This window comes from Sorex fumeus, unplaced genomic scaffold (genome assembly GCF_029834395.1).
Source record: "Sorex fumeus unplaced genomic scaffold, SorFum_2.1 ptg000097l, whole genome shotgun sequence".
Classification (NCBI taxonomy): domain Eukaryota; kingdom Metazoa; phylum Chordata; class Mammalia; order Eulipotyphla; family Soricidae; genus Sorex; species Sorex fumeus.
In genome coordinates this window covers 326,610-347,093 of record NW_026606154.1, presented here as the reverse complement: position 1 = coordinate 347,093, position 20,484 = coordinate 326,610, and the positions used below count along the sequence as shown (strand labels likewise).

General features: G+C 45.9%; 1 protein-coding gene across 1 annotated transcript in view; it reads left to right on the top strand.

The window, feature by feature from the left end:
- The window catches only part of RANBP17 (RAN binding protein 17), a 243,532-nt gene that overhangs the window by 26,783 nt on the left and 196,265 nt on the right, over positions 1–20,484 (top strand). Inside the window, exons 10-12 of the mRNA XM_056133105.1 lie at positions 1,461–1,607; positions 2,782–2,954; positions 5,930–6,123. Coding sequence (XP_055989080.1) covers positions 1,461–1,607; positions 2,782–2,954; positions 5,930–6,123 — 514 coding nt within the window. The remainder of the gene's footprint in view (positions 1–1,460; positions 1,608–2,781; positions 2,955–5,929; positions 6,124–20,484) is intronic.

Genomic DNA, 20,484 nt, shown 5'->3' with positions numbered 1-20,484 from the left:
TGAAAGTATCGATTTTGGGAAGGTGAATGAACTAATGATTAAAGGTTTACTGAAAACTCTAGTTATTAATAACTTTTATGTTGGGAGGGGGGTCGTAGGTCTGTAAGTAAAGAGAATTTTCCTGAAGGTCATTCTAGAAGAGTTTATATGTTTTTGTTTCAAATTTTTTCATTGTTAGCATAACTGAACGGAGGGTTTTCTGTTAAATGGGGTTTTACCAACATATTTTAAAAGTTTTTGTTGTTTTTTTGATAGACAAGATGGTAACATCATACCGCCAGTAGACTATATGGTAATGTCAGATTGTTCCTCAAATTAATTTCCTCACATTCTCATGTTGCAGTTTCCTAATTATATAAAAGTTAGTCTGAATTTTGTATTATTTTGAGACATATTATTGAAAACTCTATAGATACTAAGTATTTTTTTGTAATTTGTCCTGAATACTTGGATGCTATTTTTCATTCTTTCGTGGAACTTTCATGGAAAGTCTTAGCACAGTGGGTAGGGCGTTTGCCTTGCACGCGGCCAACCCGGGTTCGATTCCCAGCATCCCATATGGTTCCCTGAGCACCGCCAGGAGTAACTCTTTAGTGGAGAGCCAGGAGTAACCTCTCTACATCACTGGGTGTGACCCAAAAGAGCAAAAAAAAAAAAAAAAAAAGAAAAGAAAAGAAAAAAGAAAGTCTTTCGGATGACGCCTAGTTTTGGAATTCCGTTCCATGCCCCTCTAGTGCAGACTGCTCGAACACTGGATGTCCGCCGCAGGCCCTGCCCACAGGGAGCTCGAGCCCCAGGGGGCCTCTGCAGCTGCCCTGCACGAAGGTGGCCGACCCCAGTAACTGCCCTCAGTGACGTGGGCTTATTTGAGACTTGCTGCTGGAGCTGAATTAGGAAAAGCTGCCATTACTTCCAGGAGTAATTCCTGAGTATAGAACCAAGAGACCAAGAGTCACCCCTGAGCATCACTGGGTACGACCCAGAGAGCAAAAAAAAAAAAAAAAAAGAAAAAAAACAAAGTGCCTTTTTCTGAGGCCTTGGGCTTCGGAGCTCAAGTCCTGTTCCTACTGCTCTCTTTAAGGGCTTCCGGAACTTTCCCCTCATCTTCACATTGTCCAAATCCTCTGTTGACGCAAGGCAGACACTTGTGCACAGAGAAATGCACAATGATGTGAGGGGCTGCCCACCTGGTCACCAGTCAGGGCGCCGAGCCTCCCCGGCCTGGCTTGGCTGAAGTTGGTTTATTAGTCATGACGAGCACTGGGAGTGGAGTCCAGCGGCCGTGGTGCATCACTCATCATTGGTGGTTGCCCCGGGGAGCACCATCGGCAGGGGCACATGGGGGCTGGGGGACACTCTGAGTACTGGATCGATCAGATAACAGGTCATTGAACTGATTGGTTTTCTGGCATTTAAAAAAAAAAAGACAAACCAACCTTTCTTTTTTGTCTCATAATTAGGGTTTGTCTGATCCGGGAAATTATCATGAATTTTGTCGACTTTTGGCTCGTTTAAAGACAAACTATCAGCTGGGAGAATTAGTTATGGTGGAGGAGTATCCTGAGGTCATCAGGTTGATCGCTAACTTTACCATCACTAGCCTGCAGGTAAATAAAAAAATAATGTATTCAATGCTAAACAATGTAAAAACTATATCTTGATAGGATTTGCTGGGAATTTTTTTTAAAAAACAAGCACGTGTGTGTGTGTGTGTGTGTGTGTGTGTGGTGTGGTGCTGTGCCGGGAATTCAGCTCAGGGCCTCAAGCATGTGACCTGCATTCTGCTACTGAGTCACATCACCTAATTTTTTACACGTGTTTAGAACTCTCCATTTAAAATGTTCATTGCAAGATTTTACATAAGTTTTGTTTTATCACACTTAACGTGCGTGGGTGTGGGGTGTGGGGGGAGGCAGGCCCTGTACTGCTCGAGTGCTTCTCCTGGGAATGTGCTCAGGAGTTGCTTGCATCGGGGTTTGGGGTCCCATGCAGTGCCGCAGGGCGCGTGCTGCAACCCTTGGGACCTCGCCCGGACCCTTCACTGCATTTTCTCACTGAAAGCTGGATGCCTCCGTCTCCGAGAGTGAACAGACGCACTCAGAGGTTGTAGTAACATCTGAAGAAGGAAGGACTATTTTTGCAGACTGGTTTATGGGAAGATTCTTTCCCTGAGTTTGGGAGGAAAGCCTAAAACCATACTGTCCACAGGATAATCAACTCTGGAAATACAGTCACAGACAGTTCACAGGGAGGTACACAGCTCTGCTAACAGTAGAATAATGAGGTTGTTGATTTCTTCTTTATACTTTTTGGGGTTTACCCCGCCCCCACCCTGCACCAAAAGTCATCTTAAACATTCATTGGTTATATAGTCAGAATCCAAGTTAACTTAGAAATGCAATTTTAAAAATTAATTTGTAAAATTGCAAAATGTAAAAAATTTTTCCCATGTAACTCTTATCCCGGGCAGGAGTGATAGCACAGCGGGTAGGGCGTTTGCCTTACACACAGCCAACATGGCCGACCCGAGTTCGATTCCTCCGCCCCTCTCGGAGAGCCTGGCAAGCTACCGAGAGTATCTCGCCCGCACGGCAGAGCCTGGCAAGCTCCCCGTGACGTATTCGATATGCCAAACACAGTAACAACAAAGTCTCCAATGGAGATGTTACTGGGCCCGCTTGAGCAAATCGATGAACAACGGGAGGACCGTGACCATGAACTCTTATCCTAAGTAGAGCTCATGTTGTTGAAATAACTTCTCTTCCTTTTCTTTCTTTGCAGCACTGGGAATTTGCCCCCAACAGCGTCCATTACTTACTGACCCTTTGGCAAAGGATGGTGGCGTCGGTGCCCTTCATGAAATCCACGGAACCACACTTACTAGACACTTACGCACCAGAAATCACCAAGGCCTTTATCACCTCTCGGTTGGAGTCTGTTGCCATCGTTGTGAGGTATCGGAAGACTTAAGTGCTTCTCTTTGATTCTCGTCTTCTCATTTGGGGAGCTAAAAAAAATCGAGGTACCATTTAGTTACTCTGAAATTCACCCCTTCTTCATGTACAGTTCTGCCCGTTGAATTCTGCCGAGTGGATACTTGGCAAAATTACTATCACAGTCGAGACCTAGAATAGTTCCTTTACCCCGAGAAGTTTTGTGGGTCCCTCTGCCAGCTCTTCTCCCTGGCACTTACAGCTACTTAAAAAAAAATCGATTTGCTCGAGCGGGCCCAGTAACGTCTCCATTGGAGACTTTGTTGTTACTGTGTCTGGCATATCGAATACTCTCGGTAGCTTGCCGGGCTCTCCGAGAGGGGCGGAGGAATCGAACTCGGGTCGGCCATGTTGGCCGCTTGTAAGGCGAATGCCCTACCGCTGTGCTATAGCTCCAAAAAAAAAAAAAAATAAGTGGCGCTTTTCCCAGAATGTCAGTGAACAGTCTGGAGCCGTTCGCAGGCTCCCTTCACTGCTCCCCGCCCTTCCCCTCTTCCCTCCTGCCTGCCCAGGAGTTCCCGATTCTGTGCATGGCTGCGTGCAGCTTACTGACCCGCTGGTAGACGTGTGGGTGGTTTGCGTTTGTGTCCCGTGTGAGTAAAGCAACGGCACGTATTCCCGAGCGCAGGTCACAAGGATGTGGCTTTTATTTCTCCTGGGCAGTAAATGCCGAAGTGTGGGGCTTCTGGGTCACACGAGAAGCTGCTGCCCTCCATGGGGGTGGCCAGGTCACCTCCCAGTGTGACCGTCACTTGGCCTGCAGTGGGGCCCCTTGCCCTGCGTCCTCCTCAGCACTTGCTGGTGCCAGTTGGAGACACCTTCGTCGCCCACTGTGGCTTTGTTCTGCATTGTCCAGGAGACTACTGACGCCGCGTGTCTCTGCACGCCCCGATGAACTGTCCCTCTGGGATCCTTAGCAGAGTGCCTGTCCCATCTGCCACCCCGCACTTCATAGCTTGCCTTCCCAGTACCGAGGGCTTTGAATCAGAGCGGCCGGGGTGATGCTTCGATGAAGCCCAGTTTACCCGTTATCTTTTTTTTCTTGTCGTTTTTTTTCCCTTAAATTTTTATTAGTGAAACACCATGAGGTACAGTTGTAGACTTACAAATTTTTGTGCTTGGGTTTCAGTTATACAATGATCGAATACCCATCCCTCCACCAGTGCCCATTCTCCACCACCACCAGTCCCAGTATCCCTCCCACCCCCCTTCCCTCCATCCCACCCTACCTCTGTGGCAGGACGTTCCCTTTTGTTATCTCTCTCCTTTTGAGTGCTGTGGTTTGCAAAAGAGACATTGAGTGGCAGTCTTGTTCGGTCTATAGTCTACTCTCATCACGTGTTTCCCATCCTGAGAGGAACCTCCCAACACCCTTTATTTGGTGCTCCCTTCTCTATCTGAGCTGCCTTTTTCCCTAGTGTGTGCGGCTGTCCTCAAAGCCATGGAGTAATCCTCCTGGTACTTATCTCGGCTATTCTTGGGTGTTAGTCTCCTATTTTGTTACTTTATGTTCCCCAGATGAATGCAATCTTTCTATGTCTATCCCTCTCTTTCTGACTCATTTCACTTAGCACGATACTTTCCATGTAGTACCACTTGTATGTAAATTTCATGACTTCATCTTTTCTGACAGCTACATAGTATTCCATTGTGTAGATGTACCAAAGCTTCTTTAACCAGTCATCTGTTCTTGGGCACTCAGGTTTTTTCCAGATTCTAGCTATTGTAAACAGTGCTGCAATGAACAGACAACTGCAGATGTCGCTTTGACTATACTTTTTTGTCTCTCCGGGGTTTATTACCCGTTATCTTTTTTCCTCTCTGGGTTTCCTGGTTCTGGAGACTCCCAGGGTGGTGAGGCCAGGCTCTGTGGGCAGGCCATTTGGACAGGGTCTGAGTTAACAAGGTAGACTTCCCCCCCCCCCGAAACACACATAATCATTTTCCCCCCAAACCATTTGTCCCAACTCTCCTCCACGGAATGGCCTTTCTTCTGTTTCTAAAATTAATCGGCCCGCAGACACAAGGTTCCTTTTCCGAACTTCATTCTCAGTCTGCGTTTCTCTGTCAGTGCCTTGTCCTGCTCCGGCGTCTTACGATCCGCACCGCAGGGAGCACTGCCAGTCGCCACCCTGGGCTTCCTCTCAAGGGTCACCGGGCTCTTACCCTTCCCCGTCACTGTGGAATCAGCATGTCATCCTCACGTTCCAGGAGGCAGCAGCCACAACAGCGCGCTTGTTTGGACTTGGACGGGGATTGTGCTGGCGGTGCGGATTGTCCAGGAGCGCTGTGATCCGTCTGTTTTTCCTTCACGCATCCAGGGTCTTTCCCCACAGCCTTCCAGAACATTCACACCGTCCACCTTGCCCATGCTCAGCGGCCCCTCACTGTCTCACGGTTTTTCCTGTGCCTTTTGAGATGGGGCGTTTGTGCCTCATTGTCACCCACAGCCGTGTGCGTTGGCCTTTGCTGGGGCCCGTTAGCGGGGCGCAGGGCATTCTCCGGCGTTGCTGACGTCTGGAATCACGCTGTTGGCAGGCGTGCGTGTTTCATTTCTCACCTTCCCGTCTCTCTCTCATTTCTCTCTTCATCACGGAAGTTTTCTCCAAGGTAGGGGGCGTCAGCGTTACCCAGCAGGTGCAGGGACCCTGACTGGGGCTCTCGGCCAACCCGGCTGTTCTACCGATATCGGAGTCTGAGAACTCCGATGGTGAGGGGCCTCGGGGCTACACCCGGCCGTGCTGGGAAGGGAGTGGAGGGGAGGGCATGTGGTGCCAGGGATGAACCAGGTTCAGGCACCTACAAGGCCTGTCCCCTGGCCCACCCCAGACCATCTCCCCGACCCTCCTGCTGGGAATTGTCTTGACCCTGGAACTCGGGTGCCCACGTGCTGAGCCCGACCCCGCCCAACGTTGCCTGTTCTTCTCCATGTGCAGAGACCACCTGGATGACCCCCTGGATGACACGGCCACCGTGTTCCAGCAGCTGGAGCAGCTGTGCACCGTCAGCCGGTGTGAGTACGAGAAGACTTGCGCCCTACTGGTGCGGCTCTTCGACCAGAATGCACAGAACTACCAGGAGCTGCTGGGCGCCCCATCACAGAGCCAGGCCGGCCTGGCCGTGCAGGAAGGTGGGTGCCTGCTCCCTGCCTCTCCCGGGAGGCGCGGGGCTCGGGGCAGCGTCCCGACCCCGGCCGGACCCTCTCTCTGCAAATTAGTTTTGTTCCATCCCCCAGTCCCCGGTCCCCCAACCTGCCGTTGATCGTGTGAACCCTCCGCGTGTTCTGCAGGTTGGAGGCTTCATTGTTCAGTTCTTGGGGTCCGCAGGAAACGGTTCCCCCTAGAACCCCACCAGGAGGAGCCGGTCTCTGGGTGGGAAGCTCGTCAGCGTGACTCTGCTCTGTTCCCCTCTGCGCTGGCTCCAACCAGAGCCCGTGAGCGGCGACTCTGGGCCCTGCCTCCCCGCGGACGGCGCCCTCGCCAACATTTCCTTTTGCTGTTCTTTCTGTTTCGCTTCCTCACTTTCCTAGGTATTTTGCTCTGAGCCTTTAGTGAAAGATTTGTTTCTGTACGTTCCTGTAGATCCCTTCAGGAACACAGGCGTGAAAATGAATATTTCTCGGATATCCAGAATGAGATCACTTAAGACAGCGGCACTGGCCTCCTGCACTGGTCATAGCTGCAGATGGGTCACTTTTCCACCTTGAGTCACAGCCCAAAATGTTTCGCTTTTCATCCTTCTCTGGCATTGCCGCCGGCCACAGAAAAAAAAAGAAATACTCCTGGCAGTGCTCGGGATACCATATGGGATGCTGGCAATTGAACCTGGGTCGCCCACATGCAAAGCAAACGCCCTACCCGTTGTGCTATCGCTCCAGCCCCCAACAAAAAATTTCTTTGGCAGCTTTAAATGGAGCTGGAGAGGAAGAGTGGGGGCTAAAGCGCTTGCCTGGTATGTGGCCAACTCTGGTTTGACCCCTGGAAGCATGTGGTCTCATGGGCGCTTCTGGGAGTGACCCTGAGCACAGCCTCAAACCCCAAAAATAAATGAATTTTTTTAATGTTTTGCTTATCTATTTTATATTTAAGTGCATACTACAGCGGATGATCTGGGTAGTGTAGTGGTTAACCTTTATCATCTTAAGGGTTTTCTTAGATTAGAATCTCATTATTTGTAAATTAAGAGGGAGAACTAATGTGTTTGTCGCATTTGGTTCTTTCATGATTGGTTTCTTTAGAGTTTTGAAACAAACATTACATACACAGAGCAGGAAATATATAAATATATAGAGAGAGACAGTGACTAGCCATGACACGCCCCGTCACAGAGCTCCAAGGACAGGACAATAATAATAATAATAATAATAATAATATCTTTGCTGGTTTCACCTTTCCTCTGTCCAAATCTAGTCTTATTCTTTGCATTTATCATTGGGTGCTTTTGGTTCAGTTTTACCTTCTGAAAAGAATGCCTGATTTTGTATACTTCTGAACTTAGTGCAAATATGCTTGCCCAACTGCAGTTGACTGTTGGCAACTGTTCTCGGGTTGGCATATGTGAGTGTTCGCAATGGTGCCGTTACAGTTCTTTCATTTGCTCTTGGCTGTGTGGTTGTCTGAACATGCCGCGACTTCACTCGAGCAATTTCCTCTCTCTGGGCACGTGTTTTCTCTGGTTTCCCTAACACGGTCAATCATGGTGTAAAAGCGTTGGTATCATCATTGCACAGTCCGTTGTAGGTGATGATGCCAAACTAGTGCCTAACCGGTCAGTTAATTTTCAGCAAGGGAGCCAAGAAAATACAGTGAGGGGAAGGACCATCTCCTCACTCGCTGCCGTGAGAATGCTGGACAGCCCAGAGCCCAGGAGGGAGACTGCACACATCATCTTTTTTTTTTTTTTGCTTTTTGGGTCACACCCAGTGATGCTCAGGGGTTACTCCTGGCGGTGCTCAGGGGACCATATGGATGCTGGGAATTGAACCCTGGTCGGCAGCGTGCAAGGCAAATGCCCTACCCGCTGTGGTATGACTCCCGCCCCTGCACACACTATCTAACACCATGCACAAACAGTTACTCAAAATGGACAGAAAACTCGAACTTACGACAGGAAACCATAAGCCTAAGAGAAAACGTAGGTGCTAAAGGCTCTAACATTGAGCTGGGTGATAATGTTTTTAGATTTGCTGCCCAAAGGAGAGTTAACAAAAGCCAGAGTAAACAAGTGGAACAGCATGAAACCAAAAAAAAGTTTTTCTACAGTAAAGAACCCCCCCCCCCCCCACTCAGGGTGAAAAAGCAACCTTCAGAACAGGAAAACAATATTTGCAAAAACATATCTCTGACAGTTAATTTGAAAAATACACAGAGAACTCATACAACTCAACAACAGAAAAACCCAAAACAAAGAAAAACCAACCAAAATGGACAGAAGTTCTGAATGGCTATTTTTTTTTCCCAAAGAAGACAGATTCCCATAGGTTCATGAGAAGGCACTCAATATCACTTATCATTAGGGAAATACAAGTTAAAACCCTGGTGAAATATCACCTCCGTGTTAGAAAGGGCATTGTCCGAAAGACTTAACGCGGGTCCAGCGAGGGCTCCTTGTTGACCGTTGGTGAAAAGGACCAGTTGGTGCAGCCAATGGAAACCAGGCTCAAGGTCTCTCAGATTTCAAACAGAACTCTCAGGTGATCCTGAAGTCTCAGTTCTGGTCTTCACATGAAGGAAATGAAAACACTCCGAAGATCCACGCACCCCATATTCACAGGCAGTGCTGTTTACAGATCCCAGGCATGACTGCACTCGAGTCTCTGGACGGACAGAGAGACACAGACAGACAGAACCACGGTGTTTATCCACACGGTGGGATATTATTCCTAAAGATGGAAGGAGTCTTGCCATTTGCAACATCATGGATGGACCTTAGGGACATCGAGCTCAGTGAAACGAGGGAGGCAGGGAAAGACAAGACCCATGCCATCCCATTCACAGGGGCATCTGAAAAAACTCTCTGAACTCTGAATTCATAGCGGTAGAGAATGTGTTCAGGTTGGAGCTGGGGGTGGGGGAGGGTGGGGGAGTAGATAAGGGGGTGAAAAAGATGAGAAGTATGTGCAGAGTTAGGAATATGCCATGGGGAGAGGACGCACATGGCACATCAGGACTAGAGTTTGCAGTCCTGTAGCGTGAAATTGAGAGGTTCCACGGAGCAGATCTTACCAATTCTCACCACGAGGAAAGAAATGACAGCGGTGGCAATGGGGTATTAACTGGACTTATCAGAGTCCTCTCACAGTCTCAGTGTCGTGTTTTTATTTTTATTTATTTTATTTGCTTTTTTGTCCCCCCACCCCCAGGCGTTGCATGGGGTTACTCCTGGCTCAAGCGCTCAGGAATTACTCCTGGCGGTGCTTGGGGGACCATATGGGATGCTGGGAATCGAATCCGAGTCGGCTGCATACAAGGCAAATGCCCTACCCGCTGTGCTATCGCTTCAGCCCCTATGTTGTATTTTTATAACCTGACATGTTGCAGTCACGTTAGAAAGAGCCGAAATACTGTTTTTTTTCCTTTCCGGGTCACACCTGGTGATGCACAGGTGTTACTCCTGGCTCTGCACTCAGGAGATACTCCTGGCGGTGCTCGGGGACCATATGGGATGCCGGGAATCGAACCTAGGTTGGCTGCATCCAAGGCAAACGCTTTCTCCACTGTGCTATCACTCCAGCCCCAGAAAGCGCCAATATATTGTCGTTGGGATTGTTTCCCTGAGGTTCAGGTAGTCCCATGATTCTAATATTGTTCCTCTTGGAATCATCTGCTAGGACTCTGATTCTCTGTAGAGCCATTTTGAGGTCCCTTGCCACTGTTTGTTGTTGCGTGTTGGCTTGTTGCAGCTGATCTTCCAGCTCACTGATTTTCTCTTCAGCTGTGGTCATTCTATTTTTAAGAGAAGAAACTGAGTTTCTCATTTCATCTATGGAATCTTTTAATCGTGACATTTCTGCCCTCATTTCTTCTCGTAATTTGTCGATTTTTTCTGTGGTGTTACTGGCTGTCTGTCTGACTATTTCATTGAGTTGATTGAACATCTTCATGACTTCGTATCTGAATTCTGTGTCAGAGAGGTCCCTTAGGTGAGCTGTATTGACAGAATGGTCTAGATTGTTTTCGTTGTTCTCCCCTTGTGTTGGAGATTTTCTTTGTTTCTTCATATTGCTGAGTAGGTTGGGAACTAGATTCCTTGGGGACTAGGTTCCTTAGTATGGGAAAACAACCTGCGGCCGCGTGAGCGTTGACCCGCCGGAAATTAAGCCACGCCCACTTTGAGGCCACGCCCACTTTTGAGGAGGCCACGCCCCTACAGAACCCTGGGTTTGGGATGAGATGGGCGCCTCGGTCAGGAGTGAAGAGGGCAGGGCAGACGCTCAAAACTGCTTCTCTTCAGGCATCTCCACGAGCAACTTATTTGTAGTCCAATTCTCTGGTCCTGCTGCCTTTGGTTATTTCTTATTTTCTTATTCTGTTTCTTTATGTCCTGGATCAGCAGTTTACCAAAGGAGTCTACAGTTTCTTGAGGTTCAGTGACTTTGGCTGATAGGAATATTCACCTGAATGCAGGCAGGATAAGGAAGGCCCCCTTCCAAGGCAATGCACAGGAAAAACAGGAGCGCCAATATATTGTGACATAATCAAGTTTAGCATTCTTTGTCAATTATATCTCAATCAAAAATCGACTAGGTATTAAATGACAACGAGTTTTAATGACCGTGCCAGAGACTGTGCTGCGTCTTACCGGTTTGCGATTAAATTAAAACTCTGTTCTTGGGAATTTAAAAAAACATGTAGTTATAAAGCAAAAGATGATTTCTTTTGTTGTTGTTGTTGCTGGGGGGTATTTGGGCCACACACCTGGCTGTGCTCAGGGCTTACTCTTGGTGGGGTTGGGGGAACCCTCTGTGGTAAGTGGGACTGAACCCAGGTCACCTGTGTGCAAGGCCAGGGTCCTGCCCAACTCTCCAACCAAGAGTGTTGGAGAGTTGGCCGCTCTCCAACCCAAGCAAAAGTAAGTAAAGTAAAGTAAAGGCCCTCCCGTTGATCATCGATTTGCTCGAGCGGGCCCAGTAACGTCTGTCTCCATTGGAGACTTTGTTGTTACTGTGTCTGGCATATTGAATACGTCAGGGGAACTTGCCAGGCTCTGCCGTGCAGGCGAGATACTCTTGGTAGCTTGCTGGGCTCTCCGAGAGGGGCGGAGGAATCAAGCAAAAGAAGAATTCTATTTTTTTTTTTTGATGTAGGAGTACTGCTATTTATTCAGCCACTGATTAGGCTGATTGAATTGGGCATGAACTCCACAAAAAAAGACTTCTTGAGAAGAATTAGAACTAGTGGTACAATAGAGAAATTACATTTTTGGAATGTATTAAGAAACGCATCACATGAAATGCTTATATTAAAAATTATGAGTAAAGACTGAAATGTGATTTACCTCCAGCCTGAGAAGTTAGAAAGAAAGGAACAGAGGCAAGCCATAAATGAAGACACCAATGAGCAGATATTTGATGATGCAAAAGAAAAAATTCAGTAGAATCAAAATCGGAAGTCCTTAAAATGTTATAAAATTGAACATACTTTTCATGAGATAAGAAAAGAGAATTCACAGATAGTGTGAACAAAGCCCTGAGTTTTGGGGGTGCAGGAAAGTGGGGGGACAGGTGGGGTGCCTCTGGAGGCTGCCGGTGGCCAGTACTAGGGACGGCCCGGGTCACAGTTCAGCTGGACCAGACACAGCCATTTTATCACGCTTCACAAACCTATATATCAAGTATTACATTGCAATGTAAAAAGATTCCATTATAGAATGAAAAAACAATTTTTACAAAAAGGCCACCAGAAATGTAGCCTTTTTACACTTCATAGCAACATATTAACTAAAATGTAACAATTTGTTGGTATTAGATACTAATACAATAATTGAGTAAGTCTTACCTTACTCTTAGGTTAATAACTAGGAGTTGGGTATGCTGCGTAGTTTTGAAATGGCATTTCAACGTCTTTAAATCAGGCCAGAGAGCTAGCACAGTGGGAAAGCGCTTGCCTTGCGTGGGGCTGCCCTGGTTCAGTCCCCGACACCCCACGGGGCCCCCCAAGTGAGCCCTGAGAATTGCTGGATGTGCCAAAAAACAATAACAACAAAGACCCAAAATACAAATAAAAGGCAGTGTCTTTAATACACTGAAAAATTTAATATCCGTTTCCTTCGAGTCAAAAGGTCAGTGAGAAGTAATGTGTCTGCCTATTGAAGCTATCTGTTCTACTCAGTAATTATTATTTTTTAATTATGGAAAAGCCTAAAGTTGTAGTTTGTACTACAGTGTGTCGAAGTATTCCATTTCTTTTGTGCAAGCTAAACACTTCAGCTAGTGTTGAACAAAGAAAATTATATGCTCTTGTTATGTGTGCTTTAATTTAGATGCTTAATGGCTTTTAATGTTACAGAATAAGTTTATTATTATATTATGATCTCATTTGTATTATATTGTCTTGCTCTTCCATATTTGTGGTGATATGGTCATGGTTTACAAAAACAATAATCCCTAAGAAATAGGTCATTAACAGTAGTTAACGATTACTTGTGATCTATGGTAATGACTGATTTCTTTGGGATTATTGCAGTTATAAACCATAATTACAGATTATTACAGCAATAATTATTTTGTTAAAGGAAAAAATGTTCTTGCTTGAACAGCTGCTAAAACTAGTGCACTGAACACTTCAGAATAAATAGAAAAAATGGGAAATTATAGTGAAAGTTCAATCTTACTATAAGAAGAGATTTTAAAGAAATTTATAAAGATGACACACATGTATTGGATATTTAAATTCTAAACACGATTTTGATTTATAGATTTATATAGTTCTTTAAATTTTGCGGGTACAGTCTGTAACCAGGGTAACTTTTTAACTTTTATTCTTTTGAACTCCTCAGTCTAAAATTGTTAGAAGTTTAGGGGACGGTTTAAAGTTTGTGAAAATACTGTTCATTTGGTTAAGTATAAAAATTGTACTTGAGGAGTCAGAGTAATAGTATAGTGAGTAGGGCATTTGCCTTGCATGCTGCCAACCCAGATTCGAGCCCAGGCATCCCATATGCTCCCCTGAGCCCTGCCAGGAGTAATTTCTGAGTGCAGAGCCAAGAATGACCCCTGAGCATCATCAAGTGTTACCCCAAAAGCAATAAATATGTAAATAAATAAACATCATGTTTGATGATTTAGTAACACCTTTAAAGCTCATTTGCAACACTAACAGGACTCCACTCAATTCTTGCTTAGTTGGCAAGGTTGTGCACCACCTGTTTTTTCTTCTTTCTTACATTCTGGCAACTACTACTTCTTAAAAGGCCAGAGTAAATGCGCCCTTTTATTTTTCTTTCAAATATACTTCCACTCGAAATTTACCCAGAATTCAGGAAAAGGTGATACATTTATCACACGCTCTCTTTAAAGGCCTGTGATTCTTTTTTTTTTTTATTAGTGAAACACCATGAGATACAGTTGTAGATTTACAATTTTTTGTGCTTGGGTTTCGATTATACAATGATCAGATACCCATCCCTCCACCAGTGCCCATTTTCCACCACCATGGATAATATCCCCCCACCCCCATCCCCCCATCCCCCCCTGCCTCTGTGGCAGGGCAATCCCCTGTGTTCTCTCTCTCCTTTTGGGTGTTGTGGTCTGCAAAAGAGGCATTGAGTGGCAAACATGTTCAGTCCATAGTCTACTTTCGACATGCATCTCCCCTCCTGGGAGGATCCTCCCAACACCCTTTATTTGGTGCTCCCTTCTCTATCTGAACTGCCCTTTCCTCTAGGATACCCGGCTGAAAGGCCTGTGATTCTTTAAGTAAGAAAAACCTTAATTTCCAGACCACAGAATAAAGTGACTCAAAGAGTGAAAAAAAATTTTAACTTGAGAAACTCTTGCCCCATACTTATTTCCCGTAGTCTTTCTGTTACACTGTACACACCGCGTTGAAAAGAAATCATTTGCTCCTTTCCCTGTTTCTCTCAGGTTCGGCCCCTTGGATGTGGGGTCTGTCTGCCTTCTCAGTCTACGTGCAGAGACTCAGTCACACCCTGTGGCACACGTGACATCACGGGAGTGTTTGAGAGGGAGGTCGCCCCCAGCTGTGCTCAGGCTCTGCACTCAGGGGTCACTCTGGGGTCTTGGGGGACCATATGGGGTGCAGGAGATTGAAACTGGGCCAGCCAAGTGCAAGGCAAGCACCTTAATATTTCTGTCTCTCTAACTCCTCAGCATACTTAAAAAAAAAAATATATATATATATATATATAGGGGCTGGAGCAGTAGCATAGCGGGGAGGGTGTTTGCCTTGCACGCGGCCGACTCGGGTTCTATTCCTAGCATCCCATGTGGTCCCGAGCACCGCCAGGAGTAGTTCCTGAATGCTTGAGCCAGGAGTAAACCCTGTGCATCGTCGGGTGTGACCAAATATATATATATATATATATATATATATAGAACATGGGAGTTTTTTTTTCTGTTTAGGGTTTTTTGTTTGTTTTACACACAGCATGAAAAGAAAGAATACTTTCTAGTACTGTGAGTTGGCTGTATATGGCTCAGTTATATTATGTAACTAGATTTATTTGCAACACGCCTCTTTGGGAAGGCAGAGAGAACTTAAACATCCTTAAAAATTGAGTGCTGTGATTTCATTGAGCAACTTACAAAATAAGTCTTGGAATAAATATATAAATGTTACGTATTGAGATGTTTTGTGGTTTTTGTAGGGATAGCATAGCAGAGCGGGTAGGGCGTTTGATTTGCACGCGGCCGACCTGGGTTCGATTCCTCTGTTCCTCTCAGAGAGCCTGGCAAGCTACTGAGAGTGTCCCGCCCACACGGCAGAGCCTGGCAAGCTCCCCGTGGCATATTCGATATGCCAAAAACAGTAACAACAAGTTTCACAATGGAGACGTTACTGGTGCCCGCTTGAGCAAATCGATGAACAACGGGACGGGACTACAGTGCTATAGCAGTTAGTTCTGTATGGGGTGGTCATTTAATAATTACAATAATCATTTGCATTTTAAGCTCTTAGTGTAGACTTTTTCCTTATTCACTTCATTACAGAAATGAACTGGTTAGGAAATCCTTACACAATTTTCATCTTAAACTTTGATGCTTTTTTCATCGTTTCGGTATTTTATCATGTAATCTATTTTGTGAATCAATTAACAAAATTACCTTTATACTACCCCTGCCCACATCCTAAGACAAGGATTTAAAAATTGTCAAGTCACTGTCACGATAGTAATAAAAGTTTTTTTTTAAATCTGATACTCCTAAATGAAATTCTATGGAAAGACAAATGGTAAGAATCCTACCTACACAACAGTAGGATTTATGAGTGAGCGCTTAATGTGCAGAGCAGTTCTCAGTGACTGTCACAACCTGTCTGCACTGAGTGTGATTTTCATCCTCATATTTATGAATGAGGAAATTAAAGTCAAGAGAGTAAATAACTCTCACGGTAAGTAGTAGAAGCAAATTTGAATCGAGGCTGAATTGTACTGCCTCCCGCTTTTAAAATACTGATTTTCCAATAGAGCAATATAAAATTTACTTGCATGATGCATTTCCACATCCTCCCCCTCCCCTCCCTGCCTTATTTTCAAATAGGCTTGTTTTCTCAAGAGCCAGTAGGCAAATATTTCTGTATGTACGTGAAGGCTGCACCTCTAAGTAAGTTTTCATGCTTTAAATTCAACTATAGGACACAGATTCATTTCATTTGTCACATTAGTTGATTTTCTACTGAGTGGATGGACAGAAATCCGAAATGTGAAACTCCCTAGAATCACCTCAAAGGCATTTTCCGTGTTATCTATCTACGGGCCTGAGTGATAGCATAGTAGGTGGGGCCTTTGCCTTGCATGCGGCCGTCCTGGGTTTGATCCCTCCCTCCCTCCTGGAGAGTCCGGCAAGCTACCGAGAGTATCCCGCCTGCACAGCAGAGTCTGGCAAGCTCCCCGTGGCATATTCGATATGCCAAACACAGTAACAACAAGTCTCACAGTGAAGACGTTAGTAGTGCCCGCTCGAGCAAATCGATGAACAGCGGGAGGACAGTGCTACAGTGCTGTCTATGGTCTAGACTGAGGACACAGCAGGGGACAGTAAAGGGTTAGGAGCTGGGACAGGCTCATGGAAACATAGGCGGGGTAGCTGGAGTCTTGCTTTGTTGACAGTCTGCCCCTCGCCCCGAGAGGCGCTGTATTGTAGTGCTTGGTGATGGGATGTGCAGGCACCTTAGCCGTCTTTGTATTTGAATCCCATCTCTGCTTTCCCTTGCACCTGCGACCTTCAGTGCATAGGTGCTCAGTTTGGTTTGTGCCTGGAAGGTACAGTATAGACTTTAGCCTTTTCTTTCCGTGGAGCCAGATCTCCATACTGGTGCTCAGGAAGCCGGGAACCCTCCTGGCAGTAGGGGGCCAGCTGGGCAGCAGTTCAAGGCGAGGGCTTGGGGGCACGTTGCTACCGGGGCTCGTGGTACTGGGCACCAGGACCAGCCCAGCAGTGCTAAGGGGCCCCAGGGCTATACCCACGGTGCTCAGGAGACCATCGGGTGCTGGGCATTGAGCCGATACACCCCTGACCACTCTAAATCACAGCCCCAAGCATTCCTTTTTTTTTTAATTTTCAATTTTATTTTTTTTAAATTTTATAAAGTAGCTCACAATATTTCATTCCATTTAATATTCAAACACCAATCCCACCACCATTACATCTTCCCCCCAACCGTATTTCAGGTGTTTCCATCCCAAACCCCAATCCCTGCCCCAAAGCAGAACTGAAATAATGTATTTTGCATTGTCTGTTATGAAAAAACATTGAAAATGCTACCAAAAAAAAGTATCTTTAGAGGAAAGAGGGTGAAGATTGTTGTATTTCACCCAGGGTCCATTAAGCCCTTCTATAAGAGAACACTAACATGTGGTTAGAGGTTAGCTTTGTGAAGCAGTCCTATTTTAAAGCCTGTTTTGTTAAAAAAAAATTCTAAACTGACACAAGGTATAAATATAAGGTCAATTTAATATTTGAATATTTTTAAAACAATGACTCCTATAAAGCAGATAGTTTTAAAATTTTTTACCCAAAAAAATGGGGGCTGGCAAAATCTGGAAACAACCCAGGTGCCCTAGAACAGATGATTGGTTAAAGAAACTTTGGTACATCTACACTATGCAGCTGTCAGGAGAGATGAAGTCATGAACTTCGCTTATAAATGGATAGACATGGAGAGTATCATGCTAAGTGAAATGAGTCAGAAAGAGAGGGACAGACATAGAAGGACTGCACACATTTGTGAAGGATAAAAACAACATAACATGAGGCTGACACCTAAGGATAGTAGGTACACGGGACAGATAGATTGCCCCATAGCTGGAAGCCTGCCTCATGAGCTGGGGGAGAAGGCAGCTGGGATAGAGAAGGGATCACTAAGAAAATGATGGCTGGAGGAATCAATTGGGATGAGAGATGTGTGCCGGAAGTAGATAATGGACCAAACATGATGACCTCTCAGGGTCTGTATTGCAAGCCATAATGCCCAAAAGTAGAGAGAGATTGTGGGGAATCATGTCTGCCATGGAGGCAGGGGGAGGGTGGGAAAGGTGGGGGGTATATTGGGGCTATTAGTGGTGGGGAATGTGCACTGGTGGAGGGATGGGTGTTTGATCATTGTATGATTGTAACCCAAACATGAAAGCTTGTAACTGCCTCACAGTGATTCAACAAATTTTTTTTTTAAATGTGGGCTGGGTTGGGGCTGGAGCGATGGTACAGTAGGTAGGGCGTTTGCCTTACATGCGGCCCACCTGGGTTTGACCCCCAGCCTCCCATATGGTCTCCAGAGCACTGCCAGGAGTAAGCCCTGAGCATCACCGGGCATTGGGCACAAAACAAAAACAAACCAAAAACTGTGGGTTGGTTTGGATTTTTGATTTTTGGACCACACCTGGCCGTGCTCAGGGATTACTCCTGGCTCTGTGCTCAGGGATCACTCCTGGTGGTCCCAGGGACCAAATTCTGGGCAGCTGTGTATAGGAAGGTTATCTACTGTACACTATATTGTTTCTAGCCCCCTAAAATGATGCCCCTGATGTTTCAAGTCCATTGTATGGACGTGTGAATCCAATACAACGTGAACGCACAGTCTTAATGAAAACCTCCGTAAGCGTTTGGGAATATAGTAGATTCTCATATGGTTGTTAGAACGCAAGTATTAAACTATTGCTGCTGGGGAAAATCTGGGCTAGATTCCTTGACGATTCTGGTCATTTTATTTTTATTTTTTTGCTTTGGTGTTTTTACTTGATCTTGGTTTTGGGTGATGTTCAGAGGTTACTCCTGGCTCTGCACTCAGGAATTATTCCTGATGATGCTCGGGGGGACCATGTGGGATGCCAGGGATCGAAACCGGGGTGGTTATGTGCGAGGCAAGCACCCTACCCATTGTTCTGTCACTCCATCCCGTACATGAACCTTGTTTTTTTTTGTTTGTTTCTGTTTAAAGATACCTAATTTTTTTGGTTTGGTTTTGTTTTGGGGTCACACCCGGCGATGCGCAAGGGTTACTCCTGGCTCTGCATTCAGGAGTTACTCCAGGCGGTGCTCAGGGATGGGATCCCATATGGGATGCTGGGAATCGAACCCGGGTCGGCCGTGTGCAAGGTAAACGCCCTACCCGCTGTGCTATCTCTCCAGCCCCAAGATACCTAATTTAATAACTTGTTGTTGATGTGCTAACACTGAACTCACAGCCAACCGCAGCATTTCTGCTCATGTTTGGATGAAAGCTTGTCTGTGTGTCTGTTTTCTTCTGAAGGTGCAGTGACTTCTTTTTCACTTAGCACCACCAGCAGCACTTTATGACTCTGGGAAACAGTTCCAACAGTAACAGTAACCACACAAAGCAGAAAAAATGCAAAAAAGAAAATGTGACAAAAAAACCCACGAGAAAACGTTCAAATTCATTTGACAGTTTGGCCTCGAAGCACCTCAATGATATTTTCTCCCAAGCCTGGGATCAGAATTGACAAGGATCCCAGGAACAGAGAAAGAACGTGTTCTTTTCTATATGTCCTTCCTAAGTTTTCTTTAACTACTCATGGTTTCCTGCATGACTGTCTGATTGTAAAAAAAAAAAAAAAACACTTGAGTTCACACTTGCAGAGACTCCTCGGCGAAGAAGAATAATTGCTTTCCTACTATGAAAGAACCTGCTCATCTTTGGAAAATCAGCCCCCAAAAGGAACACAACATTTCTTTTTTTAGCAAGGTAATTGGTGTGTTTGTTATTCAAAGAGGTCTCAAAAGAATCTTACATTTTTGAGTATAAGAGGAAAATCTGATGTTTCAGTTGATGAAGATTTCCAGATCCACATCGAGAAATGGAGAAGAATAGACCTAAAGAATAGACCGAAAGCGGAAGCACTCACGGATGAGCACACGAAGAGCTGGGAGGAACGATACCACTCAGCGAGAAGGAGAAAGGCAGTCCCGCAGCTGAGCGATGTGGATCGAGGAGAGGGTTCCTGCATCTCTGGTCCAGCGACGCCAGCCAGAGGGAAGGGCAGACACAGAAGGGTCTTCCCCCTTCACAGATTAGAGGAGACCAGCCCAGAGCAGCCCAGAGACTCAGCCAGCAGGACTGAATGTGCTGAAGGGGTGAGGCGGAGAGAATGGGTGACGATTCACGCACCGGTGGAGCAATGCTGATGGGGAGTGAGCTCTTGGAAGGGGAGTGAGCTCTTGGAACACTGTATACTATTTTCTTTTAAATCTTTTGGTTTGGGAGTCAAACCCTGAGTACCAAACCCTGAGTACCAATGGTACTGAGGGCTGACTTCCTGGCTCTCTGTTGGGGCTCAGGGGACCCTTGGGGGTGCAAGGGATCGGGTCAGTCACGTTTAAGGAATGCATCGTCCCTGCTGTCCAGGCCGGTTCTCGAGCCCCATGCTTGCAACACCGTCATCGGTATTCTAAGTCACAGTGTCTAAATTTTTAAAGTATGTAGGGAAATGAAATAGAAACAAAACCCAAAGACGTTCAGTAGATACCTGCATTTCTTTTTTTTTTTTTTTTTTTTTTTTTTTGCTTTTTGGGTCACACCCGGCGATGCTTAGGGGTTACTCCTGGCTCATGTACTCAGGAATTACTCCTGGCGGTGCTCGGGGAACCATATGGGATGCTGGGAATAGAACCCGGGTAGGCCATGTTGGCTGCGTGCAAGGCAAACGCCCCACCCGCTGTGCTATCGCTCCAGCCCCCAATACCTGCATTTCTAGACTCATCCATGCTGCTGACCCAAAGCAAATTCTTACCATAAATACTCACAGTAGGTATCATTTTCTCCATTTTCTAAGTGAAAAGCCTTAGCTTTAGACTGTA